This window comes from Ochotona princeps, chromosome 14 (assembly GCF_030435755.1).
Source record: "Ochotona princeps isolate mOchPri1 chromosome 14, mOchPri1.hap1, whole genome shotgun sequence".
In the NCBI taxonomy this organism is placed as follows: Eukaryota; Metazoa; Chordata; class Mammalia; order Lagomorpha; family Ochotonidae; genus Ochotona; species Ochotona princeps.
The window spans coordinates 62,845,426-62,860,956 of record NC_080845.1 but is presented as its reverse complement, the minus strand read 5'-3'; the positions used below and the strand labels follow the sequence as shown (position 1 = coordinate 62,860,956).

Here is a 15,531-nt window from a genome sequence, read left to right as displayed (position 1 = left end):
GAATTGGTGGACTGTGAACACTGTAGTCAAAGAGCAACTCAGACTAGTCCTCAAATACCACTTTGTGTTACTTTGTTGAAGTTTACAGAGTCTGGGCTTTCTGAGAAATGCTCTCCAGTAATGTGCTGAATTGCCATTTTCAAAATAAACTGTATGTGGGTTTTTAAAAAATCATCACTTTTTGAGAAATATAAGGTCAAGCTGTCATCAGCATCCTGTCGGTACACTCTCAGAAGAGCTTGAGACGGGGCGTCTTGTAGATACTCTCTCTGCCCACAGGGTGGCACACTTCCCCAGCAGATGAGCTTGCAAGGACACACACCTACAGCTCCACCAGGACCGCCTTCACATTCTAGTGCTCTTTTGTTGGTACAGCTTCTTAATGAATTGAGCTATTCTATAAAGTTCTTCTTTGTTTCTCTTTACAACTTTTGTCTTAGCCTATCTGGGCGCTTTCCTCTCGGTAGCCAATATGTCATCCAGACCGAGGAAGACCCAGAAACCGCACAGCCAAGCGAGCTACAGCCACAGCTGCGTCAGCAAGGACCGGGAGCACCCAGGAGGTCAGGGGAACACAGGTGGCGTGTATCACCACAGGAGCAACTTCAATATCACCCGGCTTACTCTGGGAAAGCTGGTATGAGGCATTCCCACTGGAAGAGGAACCAGAGCTTCTGCCCAATGGACAACCTCGGTAAGCTGTGGACGCTGGTCAGTGAGCAGACATGGGTGAACACTGCCGGGAACAAGCCTGGAGCTGCCCCCAGCACTGATGTGGTGCGGTCAGGCTACTGCAGAATCCTGGGAAAAGGAAAGCTCCCAAAGCTCCCTGTCATTTTTGAGCCCAAATTCTTCCACAGCGGACCTGAGGAAAAGATTAAGGGTGCTGGGTGGGGGAGACTGTGTCCTGGTGGCTTGAGACCACACTGTTCATTAAAGTGCCTTCTGCTCTGGAAATAACAACCCTGTTTGCTCATATACTAGTAAAGCCATCCTGGGCCCCTTCTGGCTACTGTTTGCCTGGAGTACCTTTTCCCATATTTCACTTTTACCCTGTCTGTGTCACTGAGTCCCTGAGCCATCATGATCCACAGCTGGAGCAGAGCGTGCTAAATGAACGCAGATGCTTAAGTAACAGTACCACACTTTGGATCTCTGTTGTGTTTCCTCCTTCTAGAAAAAAAGTAAAAATGTCCCGCACTGACCAAGCTGGGAGCTATGCCTGACATAAGGAACAGGTGCAGGCAGCCTGAGGGCTTCTGCGAACCACCCTCCTTTGCCTCTTACCTGAGGGCAGCGCTACAGTGTGTGTGTAGTCCTTCACAGAAACCTTCAGGAAACAATGAGCAACAGTGATCCTGGGAGAAAAGTGATTCCTTCTTCCCAGAAGACTGTCACTAGCTGCCTGCACGGATACAGGGCCCCTTTCTGAGGTTGAGATGCAGACGTGGCCTCTCGCCACTTTGTAGGAGGAGCTTCACGTGGTGGGACGTCTTCAACTAAGATCAGCCTCAAGAAAGCAGGGGAACGAGGCCCACTGACAGCAGCGGGCAAACTCGCCCATGAAAGTCCAATAAACGCTCACAGCTCTCCCTGGTTCCACCACGTGGACAGGGCTGCAGTGGGAGCATGCTCAAAGGCAGGCTCGGGTGAGACTGTTACCCTGAGTACCCCGAGAGTCGGAGGCAGAGAGATACCCTGCTAACTCCTGCGGACTCAGGAAGTGGCTGCGTGTACCATGTATAGATCTCGCCTGCATCTGAGCATGTGCCCCTCCCTGGACACAAATCACACTTGGATAAAGTGCTGATATAAAATTAATGATGCTGCCACAGGAGCAAGGCTCAGCGCGTGGCCTGGCTTCTGGGCCATGTGATGGTAACGACACGGGGAGAAGGATGCTGCTGACATTCACGCATGGAGTACCTGCCTTGAACTGGGTGCCAAAGGTCTGAGGGAGCTTTACCATTCAGCGGGAGAACAGCTTCGCTCACTAATGCCAAGAGGAAACTGGGGCTCAGAGAGGCTTAGTCAGCTCCTGGATGGCGTGACTCAACCACTGCCCAGCTGGGTGAGCTGCCAGGGGGTGCCGTGAAAGCACAGCAGGGAGAGGGAAGACAGGGAGGGAACGGAGATACTGTCCCTCCCCTGCTTGGACAGCCTCCACCCTGAAGGCTCCTGGCCCCACTACTGGGAAGGAGCCAGAGCCTGACAAGGGCCGGGGCACTGAGTGTGGAGGGCTGGATGAATCCCACACCCTAATGGGCTGTGTATAGGGCAAGCACACGACCCAGGCAGAGGCCCACTGGAAAGGGGGCACCCCATGAGCCCTGCTGCGTCGTGGCATCTCTCCTCCTTCAGGGTCTCCCTCCACATCAGTCCAGGGCTTGCTACTTCACCTTTACCAAGGCCAGCTGCACCGAGATCCTCCTCGAGAGATGGGATGGTAGCAGAGGGTGGTCCCCATAGGGACCTGGAAGCTGGGGAAGGAGCTCCTGGGTCGGGGGTGAGAGGGAGTGGATGTCAGAAGCGGAGTACCAGGACACTGTCCCTTACTGTACCTGACTGGCATGTAGTCATCCCTTTTGCACACATCACCTGTAACAGTTAAATGTGCCCTTGTGCCTGTATTCTTATTCCTGCAGATAAACAAGCATGGACGGCAATTATGTAACCGTTGTTGCCTGAGCCTACTCATTTGGGTTCATGCAGCAAAGGCTTCCCCTTGGCTCAACCTGCAAAAATGCAACCTGTTCTGCTCACCTCACTGCCGGAAAGTCACACTTGATGCTCTGAGGGAAATTCACATGTGATGCCCCCAGGGACCACAGGATGCACTGCCCATATGCTTCCCCCACCCCAAGGCGCACCACGCACCATGCATCCCCTACCCCAAGGCGCATCACGCACCACGCATCCCCTACCCCAAGGCACATCACGCACCACGCATCATCCCCGTCCCAAGGCGCACCACGTACCACGCATCCCCGTCCCACGGCGCACCACGCATTCCCCACCCCAAGGTGCACCACGTACCACACATCCCCTACCCCAAGGCGCATCACACATCACACACCACGCATCCCCGTCCCACGGCACACCACGCATCCCCCACCCCAAGGCGCACCACGCACCACACACCACGCTACCAGACACCATGCATCCCCTGCCCCAAGGTGCATTGCACACCACACTTCCCCCACCCCAGGCTGCTCCCAGCCTCCCACATAAGGGTCCCTTGAGGTACTTAACCCACCATGTTGCTGGAGCCATCCACCTGCCCAGGGCAGAGCAATCAGAGAACACGCTGTGTGGTTTTTGTCTTTTCATAATTCTTTCTTTATTGGTCCTGCCAATGTGACTCTTTACCCAGGCCCTGTTCCTATGCGCAGTGGCTTGTCAACACTCACACCATCTGGCCGGGTTCTTCACAGACTTGAGGAATTTTCTCCTTCCCTCTCCTTCTCCATTGTCAGACTCATGTTGTCCGAAACGGAAGACTATTAATTGCTTATTATTTGTTTGTTTGGGTCTGTGTAAAGGTTCCCTGGCAGGAGAACATGCATATGACTTTAAAATAAAGACAACATCTGACACTAAGGTAATGCACAGAAAAAATACAGTACTCAGACATCATTGCAAATAAATACCCCATACAGATGGTACAGATGAAATCCCCCATAGGGAAGTTATCTGAGGTAACTTCATCTGTAACAGCATTTCTTATGAATCAACACTGTGACAGAATATCAAAAAACAGGAGTCCCAACAACTAGGAATAAGAAATGCTTATTCCAGGAAACAGAATTCTGTTATTCTTACTATTTGCAAGATTATAATTTATTTCTTTATTTTGGAGGGAGGAGCTTTTCTTCCTCCATGAGTACCAATCTGACCACACCCAAGGAGCTCCCCAGCAGAGGGAGCAAGAAGCAGACCTGGGTTGCTGGGGAGCTTTAGTGAGTTCTGTTTCCTGAAATGAACAGTGATTAGTTACACCAAGCAAGAGAAGATACAATGTCTCCTTTTCACATCTGCAAAGAATGCCATGGCTACCCCTCTCCCCAGTGCCGCCTGCGCGTGCCCAGCCCCTGACACAGCTCTTCACAAACATGGTGCTCAGCAGCTTGCTCAGCTCAGGAAGTCCATTTGGTTCCCAAAGCACACTCAAGATTTCGTTTCCTTTCATCTTCTAAGCCCCTGAATTTGTAAGTAAAGAATCACTGACTAACAGAATTTTGCACAATTACTGTTTCTTTCCCTCCATTGAAGATGCCCAGGTCCAGGGGGAGGTGAGTACCTGCTCCCACCTGTTGGTGCCCACTGGCTTTTGTCTACCCTGCTCATTGGAGTTACCTGCGCTGGGACACCTCCCTTCACTGATGAAGGCACTACTGGCAATGAGTACTAACAAAAAGGTGTTGAAATAGAACACCCTAAAAGTCGACAACTGTAGAATTTTCTAAGTGTACCACAATTTGGCACAACAACCAGAATAACAAAACAATTCCAATTTGGAATTTCACTGGTACAGTTGTATAAAATTCTGTTAATCAGTCATGCTTTACAATGTCCTAAAACCCAGAAAACTCTGGAATTTGTAGGTAATACTACTCATTCAATAATTTATCTTTTTTTTTTCAAGTGCCTATTATTGTTTTAACCAGAGCAAAGGTCAAGTTTTCTTCTTGTTACATTGAACTATTCCTAAGAATAATAATAATAATACAATATGAAAAACCCCAGAATCGGAATACCCTGGATTTCTTAATGAACATGGCATTTAAAATCTGTAATTTCAAAAAATGAACCACAATGCCGTATCCTCTGCCAGGCTGCTGGCCCACAGCACGGACGCACTTCGCTGCGCTCCCAGCTGGGTCGAGGCCTCCTTCCAGTCCAGAACTGCCTGCGACGCAGCACGTGGCACAGCTTCCCGCCAACATGAGCTCAGCACGTGGGCGTGACACACGGCTGTGGCTGCAGGACGCGTGCGCAGACTGCAGCATCTGAGACCGTCTCCACGCGAGGAATTAGGAAGCAAATATAATATCAAAATATTAAAAGTGCACAGGTTGATCAGATAAAAAAAAGGAAAAAAATCTGTGATAAGGAGATCCTGTGGTGGGTGTTTCCGGCAGGCTCCGGGCAAGCCTGGCGTGGCCCTGGGAGCAGTTTCTTCAGCCATACAGAGGCCATTCCAAGCAGCAACTCGCGCCACTCTCAACATTAAAGCTTTTTTTTTTTCCTCGCATTAAAAACCTCAGGGAATGCTATTTTGGAAAGAATTGCAGTGGTATATCCAAAAACGTTTTATAAGTGGACTTTTAGGCTGCCCTCCCTCCTCCGCGTGGGCACAGGAGGGAAGGCCGGCGGCTGAGTCCGCCCAGCAGCTACTCTACAGCTGGAAATGGGAGAAAACAAGACAGCATTAGAAACGGTCCGGTGCCCTTCCTGTCGGCCTGACCACTACGGCTCCCGCTGTGCTGGGAGGGTGCGAGCCGTTAGTCGGCAAGGGGAGGACTGGCTGGGGGTTAGGGGGCCAGTGGCTCTGACAGCCCCTTACGGGTTCAGAGAGAAGCTGTGAGCTAGCTCAGCAGGAGAGGGCAAAGCAGAAAGTGGGGTGGGGTGGGGGGCAGGCATGCGGCAGCATCCAGGAAAGAGGCGAACGGCTATGCGTGGCCCTGCGCTGCACGCCAAAGTGGCACCCGGAGTCTGGAGTGACAGAGGCACGCTCAGTATCCAGGAGAAGGGGGCAGGGCAAGGGTTGTGTGTGGGCAGCGTGGCCCCATATCCAGTGGCAAACCCTGTCCAGACAGACAAGCAGCTGGCATTAGCCTGTGGTCCAGCCAGCAGCATGGAATTGAGAGAAACGGGTACCAGTTCTGCTTCCACACGGGAAGGCCCCAGGCTGGCTTCCCTTCTCTGCTGCCACTCCTCCGTTGCACTAGAGACCACCCATGCCTCCTACCACAAACTGGCCTCGCCCTTTGTAACGCTCTCCCAGCACTGCTGGGCCCTGTGGCTGCCATGCTGCCCTACAGGAGGCTCGGGCTCCAGGCTGAGGTTCGGAACCCTGTACTTTAAGGATGGAAGCCACAGGAAGTCCAAGGGCAAGCTGCCTGGGTTCCCCAAGAACCAAAGGGTGGGCTTTCCAGCAAGGATGGTGATCTGGCCAGGCACTTGAAAAGCTTTTTTTTTTCCACTAAGAAGGGAAGCCCCAGGCTTCGGGTGCTGCCAGTTTATCACCTTGGAGACCGGTGGACGAGTGTGGAGGCCTCAGACGGAATGGGGGCGGCTGAGCTCTGCTCTCCTGGCTGTCGCTGGCTGTCTGGGTTGTGGGTTGGACTGCAGAGGGGAGCCCAGGTCTGCTCTGCTCCGCTCCGGGTTTTGGGAAAAGACACATGCACCTTTGTCCTGACTGATGCGCAGGGAGATGCTGTACAAACTACAAAATTCTTTCCATAAAACCATGCTCAGTGTAGCACAGGGTCTGAGGCCCTACTGAGACATGGGCCAGAACCTCCTAAAACCGCTTTCTGATAGTAGACATGCGAGAATCATGCAGGTTTCAACTCAGACCCTGCCCCTCCATGGTGGCCCAGGGGGCGGGACCGGGATCCCTCCCCTAGGGTTCTGCCGGTACCCAGGGCATGGAAGACACTTCTGCCCATCTGTCTTCCCCCAGCGCGTGTGGCTGTTTCCCCACCCCCGCCCCCAGGAGCTCCTAAGGAGGCTATGAGAAGTGAGAAGCCATGTGAAGCTCACAAAAAGTCCTGGCGACCAGTGCCCCATGCCACTTGGCCCAAATCCTGCCCTCTGTGCGTTAGTCACGTTAGGGTCTGCCTAGCCCTGCTGTCCCGCTGTGCTGGGGTTAGATCAGTGAAGCAGACATTAGCTGCAGTGTGCGAAGCCCGCGACCTAATCGCAGTAAATGCTGTGCTTCTTGCTGCAGAACACCTGGCTGCTGAGCCCGGCATCCTCGGCCCTGTCACTGGCGCAGGCACAGGTGTGACTTACACTGGGAGTGGCTGGCTTGGCCTTGGGGGTGGCCTTGGCACGGCCCCGCCGGGCCTGCTCATGGTCCAGCTCGAGCAGCTCCAGGCGCTGGGTGAGTGCCAGCTTCTGCTGGATGGCCATGCGCAGCAGTGAATTGAGTGTCTTCTTCTCGTCCTCAGCGGCCGCCAGCTGCCGCTGCATCTCATCCAGCTGCGTGATGTACTCATCACACCTGTGGGGACCAGAGCACGGCTGAAGGCAGGACAGAGGTGGCTTCAGTGGTCCCTGGCATGGGGGCTGGGAGCCTTTCCTGGTTTCACTTAGCGTGGGCACTGTTTAGACAAAGCCCCTGGTGAGGCCCCTGGCAGCCCCGTAAAGTGGATGTTGGTGTTGGTTTTGGGGGAGCCAGCGTTCGCTTTAGGGGAGCCGCTTTGTTCAGTGGGTAGAAAGCGGTTCCCAAAGATACTATGCTCCTCAACAGTGTAGGTGTGAGACAAGACATCACAGGCTTCCAGGCGTGGACCCACACTCCAGGCAGGCCTGGGCTGGTTCCTGCTGCAGGTCCACCGCCAGCGCTGTGTCTGTGCTGAGCGACACCCAGTGCAAAGCAAAGGTGTGGATACCATAGCAGTGTGTCCCGGTGCTTGGGCTTCCACGGAACTGTGACTCATGTGTTCTACCCAGCTACAGAGCTGGCAAAGAGGCAGACACCCAGAGTGGGCTGTCCCTGAGTCTCTGTTCGCCTGCACACCTGCTCACTGAGGGGCTATCTGGGACCTGGAGGAGATGCTGACACATGGGCCCTACCCTGCCTGACCCCGACAGGGGCTCAGTCTTTCAACAGCATCTACCTGGGGACATATCCACTTGGGTCTGAATGTTAGCTCCATCTGTAAAGTCAGAACTTTTACAAGTTTACAAAGCTATGGTTTACCTTCCAGATGCAAAGCATCTGTGGATTCTTTCCCAAGTACTTTCCTACCCCCAGGGAAAAAACAATGTTGCTAGAAAAACCAGGGCCCAGGGAACTCCTTCTTTGCTGGGCCTGTTCCGGCAGTCTCCAAATCAGCCAGCAGGTGGCACCAAGCATCCTTAGCCTTGCCTACCAGCCCTGAAGTTTGACTTTCCTAAACCAGTGGCGGGTTGTGCTCGTTCAGGACAGCCTCCAGCTCACTCTCAAGATACTCCAATTCAGAGTCCCTACGAGGGGGAGGAACTGAGTTCCAAGGATAACAGGGATGCAGAAGCACGGAGCTGTGCAAAGGCAGGATCCCACTCCAGCTAGGAGGGCAACTCCTGAACTGGCCACATTCAAGACTGGCTGTCCATCTGGTGGCCTGAAGTCAGCCTGGTTGGCCACCAGGGCCCCAGCCAAATCAGGCACTTGGTCCACCTCCCAGCCTGCTCCCCTTGGACTCCTTGCATACAAAGCAGGACAAACCCAGGGGCTTATTTGGGCTTCTGGGTTTTGTTAATAGCAAAATGGAAACAGCTCCACAGAGGCAGGCTTCTGGGACTAACTGGGCAGCAGCAGGAACAGAGGAAGAACCACATGCCCTGTGGGGCCGCTGGCCACAACCGGCACCTATCAGGAGTACTCTGCACTCAGCACCTTCTCACAGGGTATGCAGGAAGCTCACCCTCCCTGGTCACCAACTCCAGCTCCCGTTGTGTATACCAGGCAAGTGCTGGGGGCCACACTTCCCAAACACGCTGTGTCACTCCCAGTGGTGCTGGACATAGGCCTAAGAGAAAGGTGGAAGATGAGGGAAGGGGCCTCAGGCAGAGTGGGTACCTGGTAGCGAACATGGCTCGCAGGGAGGAGAAGGTGGCCGCATCCTCCTTGAGGGCCTTGAGCTCGTTGCGCAGCTTCATCATGGTCTCAGTCACCATGGCCTTCTCATTCTCATACTTGCTCTTCAGGTTGGCGAGGGCTACCTCCGCTGTCTAGGGCACAGACAGGTGCACGGCAGGTGGGTAAAGGTATGACACTGGCCAAGCTCTGGGCTCAGGTGGGACCCGTCTCCCAGGCACACTGGGAGAGGCTCACCCTCCCTCCAGTGCGGCTGTGCCTCACTGAGTCTCACTGCCTACTCCCCAGTGTGCTCCAGGATCCCTAGAGAGCCCCATCACACCCACTCCTAGGCATTCAGCACCAGGAACCGACAGTTACCAAGTCATCACAGGTGACTACCCGTTCTTACTGGTCAGGTGGCCCTGAATGACTCTGCCCTGCTGTCATCCCTGACTGATGTAGGGCCACCTCCACACGCGGGGCCCTCCGACGGAGGACAGTGCCCAGCCCGGCCAGCGCACCTGCTTGTTGGCCTTGAGCACGGTGCGCAGCGTGGTGATCTGCTCCCGCTTGGTGCTGAGCAGCGACTTCAGCTTGAGGATCTCCTCCATGAGCGCCTCCTTGTCCTTGTCCACGGCGGGGCCCAGCTCCTGCGAGGCAATGCGCTGGCGGGACAGCTCGGTCGTGCGGTCCACTGCCGCCTGCAGGTGCTTGATCTGGTCACGGATGATGGCGATCAGGTTGTAGATATTCATGGGCTCCCGGCGTGGGTCACTCAGAGGAGAGGGCAGGGAAGAGCCGGGGGAGGGGCTGCTGTCCCCAGGGCCACTATCAGCTCGGCAGGCCTCTGTGGCCAGCAGCCCCTTGGACAGGAGGATGGGGGAGCGGTGGCCCCGGCCCTCGGGGCTGGTGCGGCCCCCTGGGCTTGTGCGGCCAGCCCTGGCCTGGCCCTCGCGATAGTAGTCCAGGGCGACACGGGTGGGCGTCTCATTGTTACACATGCACACATGGTGGTAGAGGCTGGCCAGCTCCTCACTGAAGGTCACCAGCTCGTCCTGGGCCACGTTCAGGCTGCCTTGCGTCTCACCGGCCACGTCGCTCACTTTCTTCAGCTCCTTCTCCAGCCGGACCAGCAGTTCGCGGTCCTGGCGGCTGGTCTTCTCCAGCAGGGTGACCTTCTCAGTGAGGGCCTGCCCCTCGGCCTCGTAGCGGCCCTTCTCCTCGGCATGCTGGGCCTCGCGGGCTTCATGTGTCTCTTGCAGTGCCCTGAGCTGTTCTCGGAGCTCCCCAGCCTCGGCCATGGCCACGTGATACTTGCAGGCCAAGACCTCGGGGCCGTCGATATCCACCTCGTAGTAGTCGCCGTCCTCACGACTGTCGCGCTCCTTCTCATCATCCAGGGCTGTCTGTCGCTCCTTGCCGGCCTGCAGGCGCCGCAGGGCACTGAGGTTCTCCGTGAGATGGCTCACCTTCTCGTGCTGCTCCGACAGAGCCCCCCGCGCCTGCTCCAGTTGCTTCTGCGTGTCCTGCAGTGTCGCCAGCAGGGCCCCCTTCTCCCGCTCCATCTGCAATGGCACAGGCAGCAGGAAAGCTTGTCAGCAGGAACAGAAGCCCTGGGCAGGCCAACAACAGCCCATCTGCCATGGGCAGGCCATGGGCTAGGCGGAACTTACACGGATCCCCCAGGACACCACCCATCCCCAGCAACACTGGTCCCCTGCAGCGGCTGCGCTTACCCCTACTACAGAGCTCTGAGTCAGCTGGGTGAGTGGCAGGGCCTTTCTGTGCCACTCTTAGCCTGTTTTTTACGAATTGTTTTATTTATTTGGAAGAGTTACACAGATAGGGACCGACACACATAGAGGTCTTTCATCTGTTGGTTCATTTCCCAAGTGGCCACATGGCTGGGGTTGGGGCTGGGCCAGGCTGAAGCCAACAGCTAGGAGCTTCTTCTGGGTCTCCCACACGAGTGGCGGAGGCCCAGAAACTTGTACCACCTTCTTCTGCTTTCCTGGGCAATTAATAGGGAGCTGGATTGAAAGTGCAGCAGCCAGGAAAGGAACTGTTACCCATGAGGGATGCTGGCAGCTTTACCTACTATGACACGATACCAGCCTCCCCATTCCCACTCCCCTGCTCCAGCCCGGCCCTCTTGGCTCTTGAGGATGGGAGCTCTGGTGTTCCCTTCCCTGTACATCAAATGATTTGCTGGTTCAATACAGAGCCTTCTCCCAGAGACAAGCCCAACACCAAACCTGCTGGTCACTCTGATTTCTGGTCGGGTACAATCACTTCACTCTGACACAATCTGGGTGACCAGGCGGCAATGTGGGCAGTAAACCCAGTCATCAGGAACCTGGGATTCTGCTCGGGAGCCTCATTCTTGTTCACAATGTACGATTTGAAATCAGCACAGGCTAAAGGGTGGGCGAACACCGGCAGTCAGGGACGCTCTGCAGGGGGCAGGCTGTGTGTGTGCAGACATGCCAATATGTGGGAAGGGGAAGGGAACGAGGGAAACCAAGCCCTTGGCTCACCTGCACCAGCTGCTGCTTCAGCTTCTGGATCTCAGAGATGTGCAGCTCACTGAGCAGGTCAGAGACGAGGCTGGGGGACGGCGGCGCCAGGCCGTCTTTCCTGGGAGTGGAGGTTTTGTTGTCTGGTGGCGGCTTGGCTAGGCCATGCTCAAAGCCATTGACTAGAGCCTCAGCATCATTGTTGGGTTCGGCTGCAGTGTCGTCACTGAACTTGAGGCCATCCAGGGAGACTTGCAGGTGGCTGGTATAGAAGGAATCGTTGATGCTCATGTAATGTGACAGCTCCTTGCGCAGGCTGCTCTTCTGCTCCCGCTCCGTCTTCAGCGTCTCCAGGGCCTCCTCCAGCTGCCGCTCCGAGATCTCCTTGAGCCGGATGGCATCCTCCAGCTGGCTGTTGAGGTACTCAGCCTCCTCCTCCAGGCGCTTGATCTCATGTTTGAGCCCCTCAAACTCCACCTGGGAAGAGGCCACGCAGCTCGTCAGAGCATGGAAAAGCAAAGGCCACGGGCATGCCCCCAACCAAAGGCCAAAGGGCTGCAGCCTTGCAGGTCGAGATTACCGCCCAGCCCCAAGGGATGTGGACACGAAGGCATCCAGGCATGAGGCACAAACACACACAAGTGCTCAGTATGCCAGGGGGAGAACACTGCACACCAGGGCTGCAAAACAGACATCTAAGAGCCACACACATCAATGCTACCCAGTGCCCACTGGGCTACTTAGAAATCTTCCAAGTGCAGATTCCATGAGAACTCTGCGAGATTCAATACAAGTAGTTCAGTAAACGCCTTCATGCTCATAAGATGTACAAAGTACTGGGATGGGTGCCATAATCGTTATTTTCTAACCCTATCTCAAAATGAAGGATCTGAAATTCCCCCAAAGTATACACATGACACCAGGCCTGCAGGAGCTCCAAGGCGGCAGGAAGCACACAGCCTGTCATGTGTGTGAGGTTACAACTGCAGGTGGCCAAGATGAGCTGAGCAGACACGTATGTTTCTTAACATTCTGTAGTATTTAGATAAACAATAAAAAAAAAAGTGAAAAGAAGTGCTGTGTAATTTTCTGTGAGTCTTGGATATGAAGGAGCACCTAGTACTGACACAAAGACGTGCTCCCAGGAGGAGGCTGTAAAGGTGGCACAGACCAGGAGGTGTGTGTGGGGGGGAAATCCAAGCAGGTTCCTCTGAGTGCCAACCTGAGGGCTGTGTCTCTCTGTGAGACTTGGTTTCCCTCTCCTCAGGTTCTGCCAACAGTACTACTTAGAACAAATGGCACCCATGAAAGGTCACTGCTACAACTGCTAATCCATTGGAAGTGGGCCTGCATGTAGTTCTAATGTACTGGGGAGCAGTATCAGTTCACTGCTTGCTTCTGGCAGACCTTTGTGCACATGAGCTTCCTTATCCAGGAGAAATGGCAGGTTTGCTGACGGCAAGACTCTGCCCTGAAGGACTTGGAGGGCCAGCACTGCTGAAGGCAGCGAGGATGGTGGCCACAGCACCTGGGGGAAAGTACGCAGTTTCTGGGGAGAAAAGATTTCCCATTCCTCACACTGAAGGTTGTGGCTGTCAGGCTGCGGCGTGTTAGGCCCTGAGTGACTCAGAGAGCCCCCAGCTGCCTGCTAACATCGACAGAGGGGACCCCACTTCTCCCCACCCCAAGCGGAGGGGAAACAGCTCGTCTCCATCAGACAGAGGCACTGCCATGTCCAGACCTCCCAGTCAGCACCCGGGATGGGACGGCGTCTGCAGATTCAGTCTGCGGGAGGTTTGGGAGTACCCTCTTGTAACCCTCTCAGACTGCTTTCCAGTTTGGGGGATCACATCCCCGGCCAACAGTCAGGGAACGTCACAGCTAAGTGCCTTTTGGTGCCACTGACGGGTCTGAGCCTCGCTGGCTGCACCTCTTGCATACGCAGCAGCAGGGCTGGCACAGGGTGCCCCGTCTCAGCACCCCAGACTTGCCTGGTTCTGCCGGAGCAGAGACACTTGCTTCTGCAAGCTGATGTTCTCCTCTTCCAGCTCCGAGTAGTCCTGCAGCAGGCGGGCCTCCCGGAACTTGTATTCCTTGATGTCATCCCGCAGGCGGCCGCGCTGCACTTCCACGTTCTGGTTGATCTGCCAGGGGACGAGAGGGGGAGGTTTAAGTGAGTGGCTGACTGTGCCTCTGCTTCCAAGGGGCGTGAGGGGCCTCAGTGTGGCGTGGTACCCAGGGAGTGGCAGAGGGTCCTGAGGTAATCCCAGGCCTCTGAGTGTGGGTCCCTAAGTGGGGGGCAGGGAAGGGGCAGTGCCGCACAGCTGTCTGCAGATGCTCCAATGGTTAAACAGCATCTTCCGGAGAAATGAACACAGTACAGCGCACACAAAGCTACAGTCATGGCAGTCACAGGCTGGAGGAGCCCGAGTCCACTGATCGTTCTTGCTGATGGGGTCATCGAGCACACTGCAGGATGCTCAGTGGTCCCCCTTGTTCAGTCACTGAGACAACTGAACACATCTGCCGATGCAACACTCCCCTGGGATCAAGATCACGCCCTACGTAAGCTCCCTATTTTTTTTCCTTCCCTTCCTTTGCCAGTGTCCTCCTCCAACCCCCCAATATGAGCAAAGGTCTGGCCCCCAGGCCAGCTCACACATCCGAAACCATCCTCTTAACTCATGTGAGGATTTCTCCCAGTCATAACCATGTGTTCATCTGATTGACACATGCTTTACACAAGATCCCCCATGAGTCTATACAAATAAAGAAATGGACCAAAAACACAAATAAGGAAAAAAAGAAAGCTCAGAAGATGTACTTAGCATCACTGACAAATGCATACTACTTAGAACAAAGCCTTTATTTTTATAAAAATCTATGGTAAATGGGCAGAAACAGTTCTCTTACTGAGTGGTCCAAGGAGGCCAAAAACTGACACCAGGAGAAACAGCCACATTGTACAGGGAAGGGGAGGTTGGCAGGGCTGGCCCTGGAGGGCTGGGACAGACACAGGGCACACAACCTCCACACAGCCACCCTGGACCAGGGCTGCAGGCCCAAGCCTAGCACTCACACACTCCTCTGCCAGAAACACCTGTCAACTCCTGAAGACAAGGTTAGTGTCCCAGCTTCTTCCCTAGGTCTGCACATCAAGACTGCCAGGTCTGGCAGGCCCTGAAGACCGAGACAGAGGGCCCGGCCACAGCCTGACAGCCCTAGGGACCTGCTGAGGCAGAGAGAGGCTTACAGCCCATGGCGGCTCCCGTTCTGTCTGTCTAAGAGTCTGACACTAGCCTGGCCCTAGCAAGGGGTACTAAGCATTCTGTAAAGGATCTAGTATCAGATCTAGAACAAAAGGGTGTTGCCCAAAGACATACCCTCCTGCTGGTGAGCTGTGGGTGGAGTATCTGGGCCCATGCAGGTGTAGGGGTGGCAGCCCTGTGGTCAGACACCAGCATCACACAGCACAGGAGACACGTTTCACTGTGTGTGGTCCAGCAGCCCAGATGGATGAGGTCAGAGCATGGATCAAGGCCAACTGCCTGGGCTTCTGTCTCAGCTCAACCCTCTTCCTCCAGACCATTGCAAAGAAGGGTGTGACACTTGCCTCAAAGGGCCAGCTTCCCCAGTTCTTGTCCCCAGGCTCCCGACACAACCCTGTAGGCACATTTATTTCCACTCTAATAGGCCAGGGCCCATCAGGTCTCAGTGTATGTACAGGATCCAGTTCCCCAACTGGGAAGGGAAGCCACAGCTGTTCACCCACATTCCTGTACAGTGCAGGGGTCAGCACCCTGCAGCTGCAATCCCTGACAGACTCAGGACACCAGGCATGTTATCAAGAGCTCTGAGCGTGAGGTGGTCAGGATGCCCTGGCACACTTAGAGGACCCTGGCACTGCAGAGCCTCGGAAGTCCTCTGAGTGCACTGGGGTGTGCAGGGGACACACACCCATGGCAGTCACAACAGGAGGAGAAATGGGGCTTCTTGCAGACAGCAGAACCAGAGGGTACAAAGACTAGTTTCCAGTTCATGGGGGTGCAAGGTGGCCCCGAGGGAGGAGGCCACGCTGGGGCCACAAAGGAACAGCTCAGGCGGCTAAGACCACGCCCTGACGGCAGGGGAGTCAGGAGCTGGGTGAGGCTGGAACAGGTGGCAGTGATAAGAAGGCAGCAGAGACTCTGGGGCTCCATTCGGCTATGCAGCTGCCCAGGG

At 55.1% G+C, this 15,531-nt stretch overlaps 1 protein-coding gene and 1 pseudogene across 3 annotated transcripts in view; one reads left to right on the top strand and one right to left on the bottom strand.

Annotated features, from left to right (window-relative positions):
* Positions 1–472: 472 nt before the first annotated feature.
* Positions 473–960, top strand: LOC101516393 (large ribosomal subunit protein uL15-like; annotated as a pseudogene).
* A 2,354-nt stretch (positions 961–3,314) lies between these two features.
* The window catches only part of BICD2 (BICD cargo adaptor 2), a 46,277-nt gene continuing 34,060 nt past the window's right edge, over positions 3,315–15,531 (bottom strand). The window contains exons 3-8 of one of the 3 annotated variants that reach the window (XM_058672143.1): positions 13,302–13,454; positions 11,332–11,787; positions 9,316–10,359; positions 8,795–8,946; positions 7,021–7,231; positions 3,315–3,547 (exon numbers count right to left, since the gene is read on the bottom strand). In XM_058672143.1, coding sequence (XP_058528126.1) covers positions 3,515–3,547; positions 7,021–7,231; positions 8,795–8,946; positions 9,316–10,359; positions 11,332–11,787; positions 13,302–13,454 — 2,049 coding nt within the window. In that variant the 3' untranslated portion in view covers positions 3,315–3,514. Of the gene's footprint in view, positions 3,548–3,884; positions 5,405–6,662; positions 7,232–8,794; positions 8,947–9,315; positions 10,360–11,331; positions 11,788–13,301; positions 13,455–15,531 lie in introns of those variants that run through there. The other 2 variants (XM_058672144.1, XM_004598820.2) reach the window with 2 other exon arrangements.